The 20,202-nt window shown below is 38.4% G+C and overlaps 3 protein-coding genes across 6 annotated transcripts; 2 read left to right on the forward strand and 1 right to left on the reverse strand.

The window, feature by feature from the left end:
• Positions 1–8: 8 nt before the first annotated feature.
• Positions 9–11,817, forward strand: LOC105389370 (LIM and senescent cell antigen-like-containing domain protein 1). 4 transcript variants are annotated; one of them, XM_048621634.1, is made up of 9 exons: positions 9–261; positions 406–467; positions 1,105–1,218; positions 1,498–1,610; positions 1,987–2,179; positions 2,564–2,705; positions 3,318–3,434; positions 10,252–10,393; positions 10,877–11,817. In XM_048621634.1, exons 2-9 carry the CDS (start codon positions 460–462, stop codon positions 11,068–11,070), a joined length of 1,023 nt encoding a protein of 340 aa, XP_048477591.1. In that variant the 5' UTR covers positions 9–261; positions 406–459; the 3' UTR covers positions 11,071–11,817. The 4 variants fall into 4 exon arrangements, with proteins under 4 accessions (XP_048477591.1, XP_048477593.1, XP_048477592.1 ...); XM_048621636.1 differs by lacking the exon at positions 406–467; XM_048621635.1 differs by lacking the exon at positions 9–261 and having other exon boundaries at positions 299–467.
• A 542-nt stretch (positions 11,818–12,359) lies between these two features.
• On the reverse strand, positions 12,360–17,704 carry LOC105385828 (ATPase H(+)-transporting accessory protein 2). Its single transcript, XM_048621637.1, has 8 exons — positions 17,559–17,704; positions 17,334–17,464; positions 17,109–17,207; positions 16,406–16,549; positions 15,860–15,994; positions 15,273–15,402; positions 14,488–14,618; positions 12,360–13,055 (listed from the first exon to the last, which is right to left on the reverse strand). Exons 1-8 carry the CDS (start codon positions 17,608–17,610, stop codon positions 12,876–12,878), a joined length of 1,002 nt encoding a protein of 333 aa, XP_048477594.1. The 5' UTR covers positions 17,611–17,704; the 3' UTR covers positions 12,360–12,875.
• Positions 17,705–17,796: 92 nt separating this feature from the next.
• LOC105389639 (protein N-lysine methyltransferase METTL21D) lies at positions 17,797–19,657 on the forward strand. The gene is made up of 4 exons (XM_011560821.3): positions 17,797–17,885; positions 18,155–18,429; positions 18,510–18,705; positions 18,778–19,657. Exons 2-4 carry the CDS (start codon positions 18,179–18,181, stop codon positions 19,006–19,008), a joined length of 678 nt encoding a protein of 225 aa, XP_011559123.2. The 5' UTR covers positions 17,797–17,885; positions 18,155–18,178; the 3' UTR covers positions 19,009–19,657.
• The last annotated feature ends 545 nt before the right edge of the window (positions 19,658–20,202 follow it).

The following is a 20,202-nucleotide window of genomic DNA, read 5'->3' on the forward strand; positions in this document are numbered from 1 at the left end:
AACTGGCACAGTGCACAGTGGCTACGCAATCAATGAAGTGTTGTTTAATCAGTTCTGTCACACACAGAGTAAAAAATATAAAGTCCCGTCTCGTCTTGTTTTTTACTCTATGAGTCAATTTTGTTTACGGTAAAAGGGTTTTTGTTGACCTTTTCAATAACTTATTTAATTTAATTTTGAGCTTTCTTTAGTTACTCTCAGCCATAATATTAAGAAGTAAAAACCATATTTGGTGCTATATATTTAATCCGGGGATTCAGTGTAAGTAACATCAATGATGCTTTAATGTAAATAGGTACCTACTTACAAGTTCTATTTTAGTTACCATTACATCATTGTGCCCTAAACTGATGATACTGGCTCTAGAACTGGCCTATTTATTCATTAATTTGTTCTTCCCGACAGTGATTTATCGAGGTTTCATTTCATAAACGTTCTGTGAGAGTTTAGTGAGGAAAAATGCCAGGGTAAGCAGCATATGTGTCACCGTGGGACGTGGGAGTGGTTAACCTACATACCTAATACAATGTTCCTCGTATTACTTCATCATTCACACCCACTGGCTAATTTATTTTATGCTATAACCACCTGAATGGTTTCACTAAAACAACCCTCAGAAAATGCCCACATCTTTCACTCAAGAAAAAAGCTTTTCATTGGAGTTCCCAAATATGCTTAATTAGCTCTAGGTTAACACAATCTTACACACTGCACCAAATAATGAATGTGTAAACCAATATTCCATGATAAACCAACTATATCAGCTAAGCACTAAATTGCAACTAAAATACATAGCCAAGTAAAGTGAATAACACATTGACTGCTTATCTCAAGCTATTATTATGTTTTGTAGGAAAAACATATGCCTTTCCTGTAGATAATGAATTATCCTCATGTGCTAGTTAGTCCCATTCCCTATTGACATCCTGAGCAGTTTACTACATTTGTTTTAATCTACACTCTAATAAAATTAATTCATCAAAATGTCTGTTATGGAATCAAACAACCACCAGAAAGCTCAAACAGAGTATGTTTTAAAAAATACTAAAATACATTTTTTTTCACAAATAATTAATAATCTTAATGTATAAAATATGTTTTCAGAATTGCTACAATGTCGTTGGACAATATGTTCTGCACCCGTTGTGGGGACGGGTTTGAATCTAATGAGAAGATTGTCAACTCTAACGGAGAACTCTGGCATACCAACTGTTTTGTGTAAGTTTTGTACTTCATGCAGTTCTAAATAAAATTATGCATTATAGAATACTGTCAATATCAATTAGAGCTACTTATATCTTTAAGTCATCAATATCATGGATACTGGAGTTAATATCTTAAGAAGCCAAGTACAAATAATATCTAGGTCTTAAATACGATTATCTGCCATTTATTAATTAAACCATAAAAATCTGCAATTATAGAACTTAATTAAATATTACTTAATACAATTTACTTGTATAAACTTAATTTGAACTGTCCTAACAATATTTTTAGATGCGCCCAATGTTTCCGTGTGTTCCCTGACGGTGTGTTCTATGAGTTTGAGGGTCGCAAGTACTGCGAGAGGGACTTCCAGGTGCTCTTCGCCCCGTGCTGCGGGAAATGTGGTATGTTACTTGTTTCACACATTATATCATTTAACATTATTAATATTATCCATTAGACAATTATTATGTGGTGTCTTGTAATTTAGTTTTTTTCATACATACAGCTTCAGGCATAGTACAAACTTCACTAATCAGTTATCACTTAGGTATCATACTTATAAAAATCAACATGAATTTAATGATACTTAATAAAAAATAGGCTCAGCAGAGGGACAATGTAGAGACTACCTAAATAAAATATACCTATTCTTTCTCTTGCCATATTGGTGACAAAAAGCATAAATCGATAAGGTTTTGTCACTGGCGTACAGAGTATCACCCAATCAATCTGACACAGACCACACCGCACACACCTCATAACTTCACAATCCCGCAGGCGAGTTCGTCATCGGCCGCGTGATCAAGGCGATGAACTCCAACTGGCACCCGAACTGCTTCCGCTGCGAAGAGTGTGACCTGGTGCTGGCGGATGCCGGCTTCATCAAGCACGGCAACCGTGCGCTGTGCCACGCCTGCAACGCTAGAGTCAAGGCTGATGGACTGCAGAACTACATGTGCCATAAGTGCCAGTAAGTTTCTAGAATATGACTGTTTTTTGTGGGGGTTGTTAAACCTGGCTCCTGCATTAAAATTTGGTATTAGGTACAGCTGATACGTCACTCGGAGAGGCTTCTATTATATACCCTAGTTTCGTCTACATAAGACACAAGAGGCACAGGATCGGGAATGGTGGGCAGTTCATAAGAAGGCCACTGGGACACACCACAAGCTATATATTTTTTATATATAATAAAATATGCTCACAAGTCTAATGTTATCACCATCAGCGCGTAATCATCCACTGCTTATACACTTATCAGACTATTTATTTATTAAATAAGGGACACCAACAGTTTACCTTACCACTCTATTATACATATATTCTCTGCTATAAACGCCTGTTACACTTCCAGCGGCGTGATCGACGGCGAGCCGCTCCGTTTCCGCGGGGAGGTGTACCACGGCTACCACTTCTCGTGCGCCACGTGCAGCGTGGAGCTCGACCACACGGCCAGGGAGGTCAAGAGCCGGCCCGGGTACGCCGCTAATGATGTCGTGAGTATCTAGTATTTTAACCTTAAAGCGAGGGTTTATACTATTGGCGTCGATAGTGGGCTCTGGACTTGAAATTTATTTCCTAAATATAACGGGTTAACTTTGCCTTTGGAATTCCATCTATTATAATTATACATGAGCCAGCAACGCTTGCGTATCATTGCATCGCCGTCGAGCCGCGCCATTTGTCTGCCCCCACCAAAAAAGTATACTACAGTCTTATGACATCATCCCACTTTCCATCCTTATGAATTTAAGTGAATTTAGGTCTCTTGATGTCATATTATCATCAGCCTATAGCAGTCCAATGCTGGACGTATGCCTCTCCCAAAACACGCCACTGGATGCGATCTACATATAGATTAAAGCAAAGTTTACACGAAGCCAGTAATGCTGGCGCCAGTCACTGGCTAGAAAAATAGACGGTCGCTCTAATCTCGCCAGCGTTGGCAGCCAGCGCTGGCTTGGCTTGAAAAACTGTTTACACAAGGCCAAAACCAAGCCAGCACTGGCTGCCAGTCTTATTGGCAGCCAGTGTTGGCTCCGTGTAAACTATGCTTTAGGCCTCTTGATGTGTTTGATTGTAAATAGTTAACATAAATTAAATTCCAGAACAACCTGTTCTGCCTGCGCTGCCACGACAAGATGGGCATCCCGATCTGCGGCGCGTGCCGCCGGCCCATCGAGGAGCGCATCGTCACCGCGCTCGGGAAGCACTGGCACGTCGAGGTAACTAAACATTCATGTTTAACCTCCTGACGCCCAGCCGTTATTTTATTTTTTAGGACTATCTGCCCACGGTCCTCACACAAGGACTATTGCGTTTACCTAGCTTACTGCCCAGAAACTTAAACGTGAATAAATGTCGCAAAAATTATTATATAGTGTTCCTAGTAGTATGTACGGTTAATGCATTAAAAAAGGAACCAGTTTCAATAGGTTTAAATTCGAAAATCATTAGTCCTCATGTGAGGACCGTGGGCAGATAAAAAAAAAAATTATTGGTAGGAAATATATTTATAAGGTAATTATTTTGTTAGAAATAACAAAACTTATGAAATAAGAACCACTTAGGAACACATTTAAAACTTTAAATCAGTCTCACATAAGTTTAGAACTTATATTTATTCTAGATAAACTCTTACACTTATCAACTATTATAATTATTGGGATCAATATAGGAACAAAATAAGATAAAATGAAAGGCTCAGTTAGCAGCTCCTGGATATCATCATCACAAAATTCAAATTCTACGGGTTCATGGTGAGTCATTTATGTCATGTCATCGTCCTCCGAGAGATCTATGTCCGACATAGCTAAATCTGCTTCAATTTCTTGGATTTCGGATTACATTCTGTAAAAAAATACATAAATAAGTATATCTAAAATTATAGTATACCGGTCCAGAGTCCTCAAGTGAGGACTAAACGTTTATGTCATTGAGGACCACGGTACTCAGACAAGTACTAATGTACTCTCCTCCCCCCCGCACCCATTTGTATTGGACATGTTTGTTTTGCTCCTGCAGTTTTAATTTTAATACATCGATAATAGTTAGTAGTGTCACGCAATAACAATAACAACCAAGTTTTTATACCCTAAAGTACCAAGTAAAGTGATTTTAAACAAGTGCAGTTTCGTGGATTTTGGTGTATTTCAAATCGAAAATTATAACACGGTTTGTTATTTTGTTTACTAATTTGCCAACTACCGCACGGTAACTCAGCGCCTGTAAATATAGACACAGCACCAAATAGTGTTACTGAGAAAGTTACGTTTCATAAAATGCCGATGACTAAGAGATCGCCGCCTGCCCAGAAAAATCCTGTATCCAAGACCGATAAAACGCTATCATCATCATCATCAGTTTCTCCTAAAACTGACTTGGGTGGTAGCACATCGCATCGAAAAAGCGCAAAACGCCCGCGATCAGATAGTACGGATATTCACGAGGACTTGAATGCGTTTAAGGAGGAACTTCTTACATCGATGAAAACACTGATGGCCAATCATTCTATTCGTCTCGATAAGCTGGAAGACCGCCTTATCTCCATTCATGACCAAAACAATAATATCCAGTCATCTAACAAGGAAATCGAAAAAGCGATGAATCATCTGAGTGATGACATCAAAAATATTGAGGCGCAACTTACTACTCTTGAACAGGAGAAGAAAAGCATTCTCGTAAATTTTTCACTGATGGAATCAAAAATACATAACCTGGAAATTTCGTTACTTAAAACATCTATTGAGCTGCGAAACGTCCCTAAGGTCTCCAAAGAAAAAAAGGATGACTTATTCAACTATGCCTACAAACTTTGTGACTCACTGAAGGTGACCTTGGGAGAGAATGATATCCGAGACGTTTATAGATTACCTTCAAAGAAGGAAAGAACCTCTTCGTCACTCTGCATCGATCTATGCAACACACTAAAGAAGACGCAAGTACTAGAAGGAATAAAACAGTACAATAAATCGAATGGTAATGACAGGCTTAATTCACTACACCTAGGTATAAATAGCCAAAAGCAAACGATTTATGCCTCCGAACTTCTAACTGCAAGTACTAAGCGCCTATTCTTTCTCGCCCGCGAGTTTGCTAAGAGACACAACTATGCCTACGCTTGGTCGTCAAACGGACGTGTCTACCTACGTAAGGAAGAGGGTAACCCTCATATTATATTAAGAAGTGAAGCCCACTTGGAAGAGCTTCAAAAAAAGGCCAATGATTTGGAAAAGTGACTGGACATTGATTTATTAGTATTAACTTGCATGATAATTTTTATTTCATTAATTTTTATATCGTTATGTAATAGAAATATTTACAAATTAAGTACTTTACTGATGCCAATAACTACCTACTTAGTTTTTCCTGAACTTATTGATATTGACTTATTATTATTATGTACCTATAGTCAAACTATTCATGCAGAGATACTGTTTTTATTTGTAATGATACTAATGACAATGTTAGCAAGTGATTCATCCGACGGCGCTCGCCTCACATACCGTTCCGTGCATACTTTTTACCCCACCCTTTACAGTTCCTGCAGTAGATCTGTGCAAATGATGCCTTGTTATAGTTGTTATCGCGAGGTCAGCCTTAATGATATTATTATTATTTTATATGTAAATTTTGCTAGCAACCTATCAGAATTACCCAAAGTGATCTTCCACCTTGTAACTATTTATTTTACTAAAAACACCAATGGATGACAATTTTACTCTAAACACTAATATTCTCGATAACCTAGCTAATCCTTCTGCATTGGTATGTTGCCCTGAAGACTGCCCTAAGTACCTTACCACTATGGATAAGTCGCTAACTATACTCACTCAAAATATAAGAAGTGCTTGGTGTAACTTTGATAGTTTCTCTACGGTTCTAGCGAGAATTGGTCTACTTCCGGACGTCGTCGTCCTTACTGAGTGTTGGTTGTCGATAAACCACCACCCTCCTCCACTTGATGGATATATAGCTAGTATCTCGAATAACAACACCCTTCAGAATGATGGCGTAATCGTTTACATAAAAAATAACATTCCCAGCCAATCTTTTGAACCAAGTTTTCACGAAGCTAACTGTTTGGTTACAATCATAGAATCAACTGCTATAGTGTCTATATACAGGTCTCCTTCCTACAAATCCATTGATAAATTTTTAGCTTCAATTAATTCCCTACTTGAATCCCTTCGTAAGTACAAAAACCAAATCATCATTGGCGATATAAATATTGATATTAAGCCGAATTCTAATGACCGACATGCAGAGGACTACCTAAATATGCTTAGTTTTCATGGTTTTTGGCCTTCTCATACTGTACCTACTAGAGATAAAAGTTGTCTCGATCATGTCATTGTTAAAAGTGTAAACACCACTTTGACGTTGGTCATGGAAACCACTATTACAGATCATGATACAATTTTATTTTCGTTAAATTCTGATTTAGTTACAAGGAAACGAGACATGACCAATCCGAAAATAAACTATGCAGCTGTCAGTGATGAACTCTCAAACGTAGATTTTGGTCCCATTATGGATTCAGAAGATTGCAATTTTGCTACGGATTACATGGTACGCTGTGTCTCGGAAACAGTGGCTAGAAATACAACCCTAGTCAAGATACCCAGAAACAAAGTAGCTTTAAAACCTTGGATGACACCGGGACTTCTGAGATGCGTTAAACATAGGGACAAACTACACCTTAAACTAAAACGTGATCCAGATAATACTGTTTTAAGAATAACGTACTGTAGATACAGAAATTTCTTTGGAAAATTGATTAAGAAAATGAAAAAGCAGTATAATCGCTGCGAATTAGAACATGCTGGTAATTCTGGACTTAAGAAAACATGGGAAGTAATCAATAAGATCACAAATCGGAAATCAAAAACGGTTTCTGCCCAAGATATTTTATCATCCGAAAGCTCGGCGGTAGTTGCAATTAATAAAACAAATGCTTTCTTTGCCAATATTGGCAAAAACCTAGCAGATAAAATCGCAGTCAAGCACAAGGATGTTGTGCCTCAGTATTCCTGCCAACTCACGAGCCCTTCAGACTCCCTTTCTCTAAGTCCCACCGATCCATATGAAATTAGTTTAGTTATTGATTCGCTCAAACCACTTGGTTCAGTCGGGTGGGACAACATTCCTGCGGCAGTTGTTAAGCAAAATAAAATGTTATTGATAGGTCCCCTTGCTCACATCTGCAATCTTTCTTTTACTTCAGGAAAATTTCCAACAGCCTTCAAAAAAGCTATAATAATACCTGTTCATAAGACTGGCGACAGGGCTTTGGTAAATAACTACAGGCCTATTTCTATCTTGCCTACTTTATCCAAAATATTGGAACGTCTTTTAAACAAACGTCTTGTGGCATTCCTAGAGTCTAGATCACTATTATCAGCGAATCAATTCGGATTCCGAAGCGGTAAATCTACGGCCGATGCAGTGTCCCAATTGACAAACTTTATAGCTTCAGGTCTAGACAGTGGTAAAAAATGCTTGGGCATCTTTCTAGATCTGGCTAAAGCGTTTGACACTGTGTCGGTCCCGTTACTGATAAGGAAGTTGGAGCATAGCGGTGTTCGGGGTATCCCTCTGGAACTATTTGGAGACTATCTCAGTAATCGAGTGCAAGTTGTCAGGATTGGTAAGTTAGTGAGTGACCCACTTCCAGTTACTTACGGCGTCCCCCAGGGCAGCATCCTTGGTCCAACCCTGTTCTTGCTCTATGTTAACGAATTGTGCAACCTTCCTTTACATAAAGGCAAAATTGTCACATTCGCTGATGACACAGCGCTTTTGTTCCAGGGTGAAAACTGGATTGATACATTTAACAGTGCCCAAATCGGTTTTGATAAAGTAAATGCTTGGCTGTTATCGAACACCCTGACACTAAACGCTGACAAGACAAAATATATGACGTTTTCTATCCGGAAACCGCGAGTAATCAACCCATCTTTTAAAATTCTAGCCCACACTTGCTTCAATCGCCCAACCACTCAAGGATGTGACTGCCCAAACATTGATCAAGTAAATGAAATTAAATATTTAGGTGTAATCATTGACTCGAAACTTACGTTCAAATCTCACATTGCCGCCCTCACTGTAAGAGTCCGGAGATTGATGGCAATTTTCGGGACTCTCCGACATATAGCAGATCCTCGCTTACTCAAAATGGTTTACTACACACTCTGTCAGTCTATACTTACGTACTGTATTACTTCTTGGGGCGGTACATATAAGACATTTCTACTACCACTGGAACGAGCCCAGAGAGCTATCCTGAAGGTCAGCACGTTCAAACCGATTCGGTTCCCGACCGCAAAAATACATAAAGAATGTGGTATTTTAACTGTTAGACAACTATTTATCATGAACTCCATCCTAAGGATTCACTCAACTACGGTTTTCCCATCCTCCACAATCTCCTGCTCTAGCCGGCGTTCGTATGCAGTGGTATCTACTGACTTTTATAAGACATCCTTTGCTAAAAGATTTGAATTTTATCTTGGTGGTTATTTGTATAACTTAGCTAACAAGCTCCATTCTATTCATACTCTTAACAGATACGAAGTTAAAAGTATACTATTTAAGTGGCTCCTCCCGTTAAATTATGTTGAGTCCGAGAATTTGTTAATCTCCGTATATCGGGAATAGCATTATCTTTATTGTTATTATTAATTAATATTCTTAAAATTGTAAAGTTCACCTTTTATCATAAATCTGCATGCAAGATCGTAGGTACATTCTACAGTTTCACAATCATTGTTATATTATAGTAACTTTTATTTTGTTTTTCTCTTATAAATTAAGGTAATTTTCTGTATATAAGATAAAATTTACTAAACTAAGTATGTAAACTATCAGATTTTTTAATAGTTTTTAATAGTAATTAAGGTTAATTTGTAACTCACTTTTAGTATATTTACCTATTAAAACTGCTTCATATATCTTTCATACTCTCACGTTAATTACATATTAATATTTGTAAAGGAAGAGCTTGTCACCTATCGTACAGGCCATAAACCTAGTTTAGGTGGCAAGGTTACCCTATATAATCTTGTTCCATTGTCGATGTATGTCTATCTTACATTATTTTTTGATCAATAAATATTTTATTATTATTATTATTATTATAATGTAAATGGATGATCATAGAATATTATTTAGAACCTTAATTGATAAAATATTACTATTCGTCTTTTGCTAATATACTTAACAATAAGGTTTTATTAAAGTTATTGTATTAAATTATTAGATCAAATAAGTAAAATGAGATTACAACTTACTTAGTCGACGGTGGCCCCGCCATGGTTCCGTTTTTGACGTTTTTACAATGAACGATTGATTATCCTCAGATGACACTTAAGACAGCTGTCAGTGATGGAATGTTAAATACATTGATGCAATCCCGAAAAAATAATGGCGGTAAATTCAAATATGGTTCAAACACAAAGTATTCGTCCTCGGAGAAGGACCGTGGGCATTTAGTCCAGAAAAAATATGTTATAGCTTGGGCAGTTATCACTATACTCGTTAAGTACTCACAGAAGGACCGTGGGCATCAGGAGGTTAAATTACTAATATTTGTTAAGTATATAGGGTTTGGCAAAAGTGGTATATTTTTTTATTATTAAATGTCCTAGACATAGCACGCCAGGTGTCAGGAGGATAGTAAGCCGAGACGCGTTGACTCAGGGAGTCTATTCTATTATATTATCTTTTTGAGGGATAGCACCTGCATCTGGCCCTCTCGAATTGAATCTTTGTGCATGCCTCAATGTCTTTTTAGACTAGTAATAATTTCGTCTAGCTTCTAGCATTTATTTTCAGTTCTATTTCTAAATGTGCTTGAGGATGATAATAGGGCCACTATCACATAGCACTTCCTGGGACCTACATAGCACTGCCTGGCAAAAAGTGGGTGAAGCACTGCACTTCTGACAACTGACAACCCTTAGCGACTTAGGCCTGGCACACCGCGGCCCTTAGTAAACATATAAAGTGCACTAACCTTAATCAAATCCTGCCTCTCTCCAGCACTTCGTGTGCGCAAAATGCGAGAAGCCGTTCCACGGGCAGCGGCACTACGAGCGGCGCGGGCTGGCGTACTGCGAGCTGCACTACCACCAGCTGTTCGGCAACATGTGCCACGTGTGCAACCAGCGCGTGGCGGGTGACGGTAAGTGTCTTTTATACTAGCTTGTCCGTCCAGGACCGCGGATTTGAAGTCGATTCATAAACTATTAATTGTTGATTGTTAAGATAAAGTGTCCAAAGTTTAGTGGCGCTGCGCAATAGCATGTCCGGCTCGACGGACCAAGCAGTGGACGACGATCGTATCGAACTGCGATTGCGAATCAACAGGTGCCACATAGTTTGTGATTTCTTCACTGTATGATCCGCTCGACTCATTCGCTACATGGGGACCTGCAGATAGCCGCAATTTTGTTATTCTTTTATGATCTAACTAAACTGTTGTTTATATCTATGTAATCCGAACCCTAATATCTCTTCACAGTGTTCTCCATGATCTTAACTGTTGTTATATCTATATAATCCGAACATATCTCGTTCCAGTATTCACCGCCCTGAACAAAGCTTGGTGCGTGCAATCTAAACTGTTATGAATATTCATGTAATCCGAACCCTCATATCTTTCCAGTATTCACCGCCCTGAACAAAGCCTGGTGCGTGCACCACTTCGCTTGCTCGGTCTGCGACGCGCCGCTCTCCACTCGCTCCAAGTTCTACGAGTGCGACGAGCGGCCCGCGTGCCGCCGCTGCTACGAGAAGTTCCCCGTGGAGCTGCGGCGGCGCTTGCGTCGCGCCAGAGAGTATACCGTGCGCAGGAACTAGTTCTGGCGGTTGGCGGTAGATGGCGCTGGTTGGGGGGTTTTGGACGGGTTGGTCGGTACACTAGAAGCCAGTTTCGATAACTCTATCTACCTACTATTTTGACATATTAAAAGTTTCAATCTGTTAAAATCGTATGAAAGTAACTGTCAGCTATCGATAGATAGAGTTATTGAAACTGGCAGTAGGATTTTTTGGGACATACAATGGGCTCCCTTGGTGGTGTCCGCCGTGATGGCTGGGCAATATAGTAAGTTGGAGTTTGCCTAATTTAACTTCATCGTTGATGACCAATCCAGTACCATTATTTGATGCCGTGCCGATAGATGAAGCTGGTTAAAGATAAGCATGTAATTTGACTAACTAATAATAATAAGTTTCATAGAATAATGTCGGGTTTCCGTCCTAACCCGTATACAATGCCTACATAGTTGATTGTGACAAGTATTTGAAAGTGCAGAAAAGTATAAAAGATTGCATTTAGCTAATCACAGTGCCTTGTAAAGTGCCATTCACTATACAACATAGCTAAGCTAGTAAAAAAAAACGTTATTTTCGGTATCAAAACCTTTTTTGAATAACCAAAGTACCTACGTAAACTACTAATGAATGCATTAATAACTGTAATGTTTTGTTGTTACGAGTATAACGCTGTTAATTTGTAAGTGCCTTAATAATTAATGAATTGTATTTTATAAGAATGTATTGGAAAACTTAATTTAAAAATATATTTGAATCTAATAACTTGTATTTAATATATTTTATTTTAATATACTGACTATTTTATCCACTAATTCATTTCGTTTTCATTTAACTAAATCCTGATCATTAATTAAACAAACTAGTCCTTGGACATAGTATTTGGGAGTTAGCAGTTATAAACATCGCCATCACCAATCGCATTTGACTTGTACTTACGGTAACTAGTTAACGTTTCGGCACATGTGAGTCAAAATGGAAATTACAGCGCACTTCTCAATCTAGAGTTGCCTATTAGGAAAATAATTTATTAGCTAACCCATTGTGCAAACCGATTGATGGTTCCTTTTCGATTGTTCGACTTTATTATCGAATATCTAAAGTACCTTAAATTACTAAAATAATTGAAACCAATGTTTAATTGGAATGTAATTTATTCATAACGAAATCATAATTTGAACAAGCTATAGTTACTTAATTTCTTTCATAAATAATACTGACTAATATTTTATGATGATGGTCATTCACATCAGTATTTATCGATTACCTACTTTATTAAGGTGTTTGGTGCAGCGTTTTAAATTAAAGAACACTTAGAAATAACAACTAGTTTAATCGCGGTAAATACATCAGGTAACAACATCAAATTCTAATAAATATTTAAAGTATAGATGTTCATATATAAGTGTTAGATAGCAAGAGATATATAGTGAGAATGCTATGTACAGAATTCGAAAATAAATAAATCCTCATCATAATTATAAATGTATTTACTTTGACTATTTTTCTAATTTACACTTAATAATTAAGTTCCAACATTACACTCACACTTTGATTCAACAACATTTAAACTTGTCTAGCAAGTAGCTCTAAATGCTGAATACCACCCTAAATGGTAAAGATGTTACAAAATACTACCTCATATTGTTAAAACCTGACAACATTTTAGATGGGATATTTGTACGTAATTTGCATTGGATCTAACGATTGAACCATTTATTCCACCAAAGCATTCAAAAATACCTCTTTTAAAAAAGGAACTCCGCCCTCCTTCCGACGCCCAAATCTAAAAAGCGGCCAGGTTTCCACAGAGCAAAGAGGTTGCGCATCTAGTTGTCCTTCTTCATGCGCGTGCTGGTCATGCGGTAGATGATGGAGTCGCGGCCCGGGTCCATGTCGATCAGGGCATAGACAATCGCGATCAGAGAGAACGCAAACACCACGCCGAACCACAGGATGATGTTGAAGATGGCGGCGTAGTCTGCGGAGTACGCGTCGTCGTCGTTCAACTGAGGATGGAGATTGGAGTGTGGTTATTATTGTGGTTTGAGAAAACGTAAGTATACGGTGGTAAACAAAATGGAAAATAAACTTAAACATAAAAAATATGCTACGTAACTTATTGTGAAAGAATTTGTTTTAGAAGTACTAATGTCGCTAATTCATTACATTATTAAGTTTTACTTTTAGCTACCCACAGGTACAGTATGATAGTAATAATAAATGGGGATCCTAACTAAATACGTAGGTACTGATAAATATTCTGATAGTCCAAATATTTTATACGATTATCTGAACTAAATAATACCTACTATAAATACAGACTCTACTAAAATTTACACGTCTACATTAACCACAAAAGCATGGTCAAACTACAAATGAGTATGAAAACGAAATAACAATTGAAAATGGCGCCACTTGCGATAACGCCTCTTTTGTTATAGGTTAGATATAATTTTTTAGTATGTTAACATCTATTCTAGTAGCCGTATCGTCAGTGCTGCCATAGTTGCAGATTTAGCAAACGCACAGGGGAATCATTAGGGATATTGGAATTTCCCTCGACAAATCTCTCCTCGAGATCTGAGTTTTCGTAGTCAGACGCGGAATCCAAATTTGACGGTGGCTCACGCTCTTGTTCCATTTTCTGGGAATTCAGGGAAAGGAATGTAAGGTTGGGGTTATTTTAGGTTTAGGATAACGATAACGATAAGGATTGGGATTGTGGTTATGTTATATTACCGTTTATTTTCAGCTCGATTGTTAATCGGTATTAATAATACACACGGCCTAAAACAAGTACGGTTCATGTTGGAGGTTGTTGATGGTAAAGATGGACTGTTATGTTGGGTTGGATCATTTTCATTTTGTAAGAACTTCCGAACTATTCTGCATGTGTTTAATATGGCCGCTTTGTGTAATGTATGGTAGGTATAATGCGGGAGTTTGCAGATATCTCAGTGATTGATGTACGGTGGCCTGCGCCTAAAAGTATACAGGCGGAGTTTTTAAAATAGCGATCCCTGATGATGAAGGGACCAGCTACATCTGTTATAAATCCGGTGACGTGTTGTGTGTGATGTGTGTAGCAGTAGTATTTATGTGGATGTGCTTGAGATCGCTATTTTAAAGACTCCGCCTGTATACTTTTAGGCGCAGGCCACTGTACCTAGCTGTTTTGGTATGAGCCTTGTAGTTGGTAATACAATCGGGATTATTATATCCTAATCCTAATTAATATTATAAATGCGAAAGTAACTGTCTGTCTGTTACTCTTTCACGCCAAAACTACTGAACGGATTTGAATGAAATTTGGTATACATACGGTCTAGACCCTGGGAAAGAACATAGGCTAGTTTTTATCCCGGAATTCCCACGGGAAAACTTTTTAAGGCGAAGCGAAGCGCGCGGGAACAGCTACTATTATATATATAATAATACCTTGAACTCGCGGGGCGCAGCCACGGCGCGCGCGCGGCGCGTGTGCTCGATGTCGGACGTGACGGCGGTCACCAGCACGGCGCCGTCGTACGCCTGCACGAACGCGCGGCTCAGCTCCTCGAGGGCGCTCACTGGAATGTTAAGAGAGTATTAGAGCAGGTAGGCTGTTGCTAAAAAGCTGTGTGTTCAAATTCAAAATAATGGGAAAACGTACATAATTAGAAAAATGAGTTAAATACACACACACACACTCACGCCTTGTACTAATGTACTCCCTTGCGGGGTAGGCAGAGGTGCATTGCTGCATCCACTTTTCGCCAGAGTGTTAAGTCCCAATGTAATAGGGGGCGGGCTTATTGCCATTTTACGGGCACATCCAAGACCCGAGAACCAATATCTGTGTTTAAACAAATATCTGCCCCAGCCGGGAAATCGAACCCGGGACCTTCGGCTCAGTAGTCAGGACACTAACCACTACGCCATTCGGTCGTCTTATACGTAGGTACATAGTTAATATACCTATTACGAAAAAGTCACCTTAACTATGTTTTTAATTTTTCCATTGTTTTGAATTAAAATAAGTACAGAATATTAAATCTGGTTAGTACCTAATACTATGATTTAATAGAACATATTTTGGTTTATCTTCGCGACTTTTCATAAAGCGGTTCAAATTGCCATACAAAACGGCCAATGTCCTTTAAGTACATGATGAATTTTATAATTAGACATTAATTCTTCCGCAGTGCGCCACTCATAAGCGCATACATTATTTCTGTACTCACCCAGCAGTTTCTTGGCCTCCTTGGTCTGCATGGAGCTGGGCCCGTGGTAGTCGGACAGCGCGTGCAGTGACGTCACGCGCAGGTTGTAGAAGTCCACAGAGTTGTCCGGAGAGATCGCGCCGGATGACACCTGCGATGTGGTTGGTTAGGTTGAGAGTCTGTTTGGATAAGACTTGAGATCATGGTAATAATAAAATCATACATTGTGTACTCTTAAAAATCTCTATTTAATTCCCGTAAAACTGGGATAGTAAAAAGTAGTACAAGCTGGTATCTGCCGCAATGTATGGTATCGGTATCTATATCTTGGCTAATCTCACAGTAAATCCAAGGATTCTCAGAATGAAGGCCAAATATTAATGTAATGTTTTTTTTATTTAATTAGAAATTCACGAAGAAAACGAATCTTGTTGGTAAATTAGTATTTATACGTAAATCATTTATAATATATTCGATAGACATAACTGGCAGAAATCTTGCAAACACTAAACAAAGACTGCCTGTCTACCAGAGCAAAGCGAGGCAGTGGAGCAATATGCGAGGAAAAAACAACAACTTTCCTCACTCGTACCACAATCAATCAATACCTTCTCAGTGATGGCCTTGAGCACGGCGAGGTCCTGCAGGAAGCTGTAATCCTCTTCCACCTGGTCCTGCTTGAGGTGCTGCAGCGACTGCTTCGACACCTTCGGGATGGCCATGTCGCCGAATAGGCTAGAGATCTGGCGGGGGAAATGGTACAGTGTTACCCAAGGGGCGGAAATGCTTATTTAGTCCCTGAGGGGTTTGGTGCCTAGCAATATTCATAACATTTTAGAAGAAGGAAAACAATTTTCCCTGGGCTTGAAAAAATCTATTTTAATTGATACTTTTCCTTTCAGAGCATGTGGGGAAAAACAATGCAACTGCTTGTATACTAAAGCTTGAGTCAGACAATAGGCAGGGCTGCCGGCTGCAGTTTAACCTTCATGCTATTAGAAAATCAAGAACTGACAGATTAATAGTGAAAACAACTAAATTACATATTTTTTTGTTAAGATTCAACAGATTTTAAATATCTCAGGTAAAACCCTTAATTTAGCTAAAGAAGAGGCACAGCAGTAAATACAGCCTATTTAATAAACCCTATTTACCTCAGTGGGGTCGGACAGTTTGACATTGATCAGGGTGTTGCTGCCGTCGCTGAAGCGCTGGTTGATGCGGTGCTTCAGCATCTGGAACGTCTCCGGCTCATACTCATCAGCCTTCAGCGGGAAGGTCTTGACTTTGCTGTTTTCCTGTCAATACAATAGTGTGTTTAGTTATTTTAACAGAACTCAAAAAGCCTTAGGTATGGTAGCTTTACACTTTTGTAGCATATTTTTGTGTTGTAAGAGTGATATTATTAATTTAGAATTATAAATATTATTATGGTCACCTGGCTGTATATAAAAACGCTATTACCTTTAAAAAAAAAAAGTTGCATTTATAACCTCATCCGTCATTTCCCATACAATTTCCTCGATTTTAAACATGAATATCTCGGAAACTATTTGTCTCCTAAACCTGAAATTTGGAATAGAGACTCTTTGGGTATTACCCTTATTGTATACCAAGTATCAACATCCAGTTCGAATGACGATAAAGGAATCCAAAAGTTTACTAACTGTAGTTTAAATTATTATATATATAACTGTTTATACCTACTTCTGCCCTACCCCTTAATCAATGGAGCCTCAAATAGGTAAAAAATGGTTGGTTGTAGATGCCTAGCTTACTTTAAACATGATTAAAATCATTGATGCTTGAAATTAAAAATAGAACATAGGTATACTAATAAAAATAAAGTGAACTTACAACATTTCCAAGACTAGAGATGCCATCAATGTAGACTTCAACCACAGCTTCTGGGGTTTTGAAGGGATCTACAATGGAAAGTCCATTCCATTCCGAGTCCTGAAAATAAATACATATACTTTAAGATTGATACTCGTAATAGATGGGCTGATGGATGGACTCAAGTTTAGGTTTAAGCTGGTCAAAAATTGTGATCTCATATAGTAATCAGATGTGAACGCTTACCTCTTCGACGGAGAGGCCCAGGGAAGCTGAAAATATATCTTTCAGGACACTTTCTTGGGTTCCGCTGGATCCCTGGAACTTCAGGGAGTCAGGGGAGTGAAGGATCCTGAGTTCACCGACGGCATTAGTACCTTGAAAACAGATAAAATATGACTTTAGTACCTGCGGATAGCAAAACCTTTAAATGTTGAATAACATTGATCATTCACATGCTAAAAAACTCACCGATTACGGCTAAAACTAGGGAAAATAGAAACAGGACCTTTTTCCCAGCCATTTTCTTGATTTACAATGGCAGACTGTCATATGATTTCAGTGTTGCCAAATTGGTTTATGGTTCTAAAATTTGTCTATGGAAATCCTTACAAATAGTACCTACAAGTAGGTAAATCGAGTGATTTATAATGTTATTTGGTACATCACTAAAATGCGCCACCTGCAACATGTCAATGTCAATCTGTCAAAACAATGCGCAAGAATTTGTAAATAAATCAATCAATACACACATTTAAATTCCCATTTCTTTAAAAGAAATTAGTGAGATTAGTCTATATCTTTGGATTAAAACACACGCTCTCACGCCTTGTACTAATGTACTCCCTTGCGGGGTAGGCAGAGGTGCATTGCTGCACCCACTTTTCGCCAGAGTGTTCTGTTAGTCCCAATGTAATAGGGGGCGGGCCTATTGCCATTTTACGGGCACATCCAAGACCTGAGAACAAATATCTGTGTTTAAACAAATATCTGCCCCAGCCGGGAATCGAACCCGGGATCATCGGCTCAGTAGTCAGGGTCACTAACCACTGCGCCATTCGGTCGCCATCTTTGGATTAAAACATAGAAAAATGTCTTTCAGAAGATCAAGCATCCAAGATTTATTTCCTAGAGAAATAGACATAGAGGTGTGCCTTAAAACTTTGAAGATATATCAAAAACTGGAAGGGGATGTTAACTGTGTAGTGTGGGATGCATCGCTAGTTCTAGCTAAATATCTTGAAACTATGTGTGTTGATAACTCAGGGTTTTTAAGTGGATTAAAAGTTCTCGAACTGGGATCCGGCCTTGGGTTGGTGGGCCTAACAGCAGCCACTTTGGGGTATATATATTTTACATTACCAAGTTGGTTGTTAATGTTATCATTCAATAAATACTTTAACCCAAACATTTTACTTCCAGGGCGCAAGTCACACTAACCGACTTGCCAGAGTCACTATCACTTCTTCGATTAAATATTACTGAAAATAAATCAAAAATATCCAGTATGGGGGGTTATGCCATAGCTGAATCTTTGATTTGGGGGGACAGTAGTTCAGATATACATAAAGAAGAATTTGATTTAATTCTTATGGCTGATTGTATATATTATGAAGAGGTTAGTATTTTTAAAATATGTTAGTTGTGCTAAATGAAATTAACATGTTTTTAAAATTTATTTCATTTTCAGGCTATAGAACCGCTACTGGAAACTCTCCTTCAGTTGAACAAGCACCTGGGTAAGACACCAATCATGTACTTAACACAGGAAATGCGTGATTCTGAAATTCAAAAAAGGCTATGGGACACCTTCTATGAGAGATTGAGTGAAAATTTTAACATTGAAAAAATACCAGAAGAACAGCAGCATGTTAATTACAGAAGTTCCGATATTGTTCTGTTAAAAATAACTAGGAAATGATAGGCATAAGAGTTACTAATTTTGAATGTTAGCTATTAAGTGGTCCTTATGTAAACTGAATTTGTATGTAGGCATTATCATTTATAATATAAATAAAATATTAAAGTAAAAATTGGTTTCATAGTTAAAGCAAGAAATTAATTATGAAATAATGCATTTGCATACATACTGTAGTGAGTACTTATTAAAAATTGTTTTAAGGAAACTATAAGTATACCTTCTTTGTATATTTTGTTATTAAGCTTATTCAAATATTTAAAGGCACTATAAGTGCCTTATTAAAATACATATGTATATTTTACTCAACTTATGTACTTACTTTTATGGACAAGTTTCTGAAACATTGTGCTTGTTATTAACTAAATACATAGATTTATTTATTTAGTTAGTCTTTATATTTACATTAAACACATCAAAATATCAGAACATCCCGGTTATATCCCAGCCAGGCTTCAGCTGGGTATGTTATCTTGGGTCTCACGGGTTTATCCTTCCTTTTGAAATCATTGACTGGTACACCACTTGGCTATTCATATTGGCCATAACTTCCATTGGCTATATTTAGCAAATAGGTATTTTATAGGCAAACACAGCAATAAGTTTGGCGAATATACTGACCACACACGGAAGTTTTGGAAAATACGAATGGCCAAGTGGGGTAGTTGCATGTGGGCAGTTTAAGGTGCCGACACACTAGCGGACGCGGCTGTCAGCAGGTAAGGAATGTACACTACGCTGTACAAACTATCGGACGTAAGTCGCGGACGTAACCTTGAACTGACCTTCAGCTTTCAGACGTCCGAGAGCGATCTGGCACGAACTGTCCTAAAAGACCGTGCACACTTATCAGTCGCGGCTGACAGCCACATCCGCTAGTGTGTCGGCACCTTTATTCGCTAAGAAGTATGAAGGTTCACTAGCGCCATCTATAGTCTGTTTTTGTCTATGGTTGAAAATACCTCATTTCTTTACTACGTAAAGGTGCCGACACACTAGCGGACGCGGCTTACTGACGCGGCTGTCAGCCGCGATTTAAAGGTATAAGGGTAATGTATCTAGGTAATGGGTCGATTACACCTAACGAGTACAGTGGCGAGTCAGTGTCCTCGGCCGCGCACTCGGTCACTTGCTAGCCGTTCATTGGTCGAGGATCGGCCGAGCATACTGTCTCATCACTGTACTAAGACGAAAGAA

Source organism: Plutella xylostella, chromosome 6, assembly GCF_932276165.1.
Source record: "Plutella xylostella chromosome 6, ilPluXylo3.1, whole genome shotgun sequence".
Classification (NCBI taxonomy): Eukaryota; Metazoa; Arthropoda; class Insecta; order Lepidoptera; family Plutellidae; genus Plutella; species Plutella xylostella.

Coding starts and splice junctions, on each gene's coding strand:
- LOC105385828 (XM_048621637.1), bottom strand. CDS start 17,610: ATGGCTGGGAAAAAGGTCCTGTTTCTATTTTCCCTAGTTTTAGCCGTA. Junction 17,208..17,333: donor TGGGCCTCTCCGTCGAAGAG/GTAAGCGTTCAC, acceptor ATTTATTTTCAG/GACTCGGAATGGAATGGACT. Junction 15,403..15,859: donor TCAAGGCCATCACTGAGAAG/GTATTGATTGAT, acceptor ACCACATCGCAG/GTGTCATCCGGCGCGATCTC.
- LOC105389639 (XM_011560821.3), top strand. CDS start 18,179: ATGTCTTTCAGAAGATCAAGCATCCAAGATTTATTTCCTAGAGAAATA. Junction 18,430..18,509: donor CTAACAGCAGCCACTTTGGG/GTATATATATTT, acceptor TTTTACTTCCAG/GGCGCAAGTCACACTAACCG. Junction 18,706..18,777: donor ATTGTATATATTATGAAGAG/GTTAGTATTTTT, acceptor TTTCATTTTCAG/GCTATAGAACCGCTACTGGA.
- LOC105389370 (XM_048621633.1), top strand. CDS start 984: ATGTCTGTTATGGAATCAAACAACCACCAGAAAGCTCAAACAGA. Junction 1,219..1,497: donor TGGCATACCAACTGTTTTGT/GTAAGTTTTGTA, acceptor CAATATTTTTAG/ATGCGCCCAATGTTTCCGTG. Junction 3,435..10,251: donor GGAAGCACTGGCACGTCGAG/GTAACTAAACAT, acceptor GCCTCTCTCCAG/CACTTCGTGTGCGCAAAATG.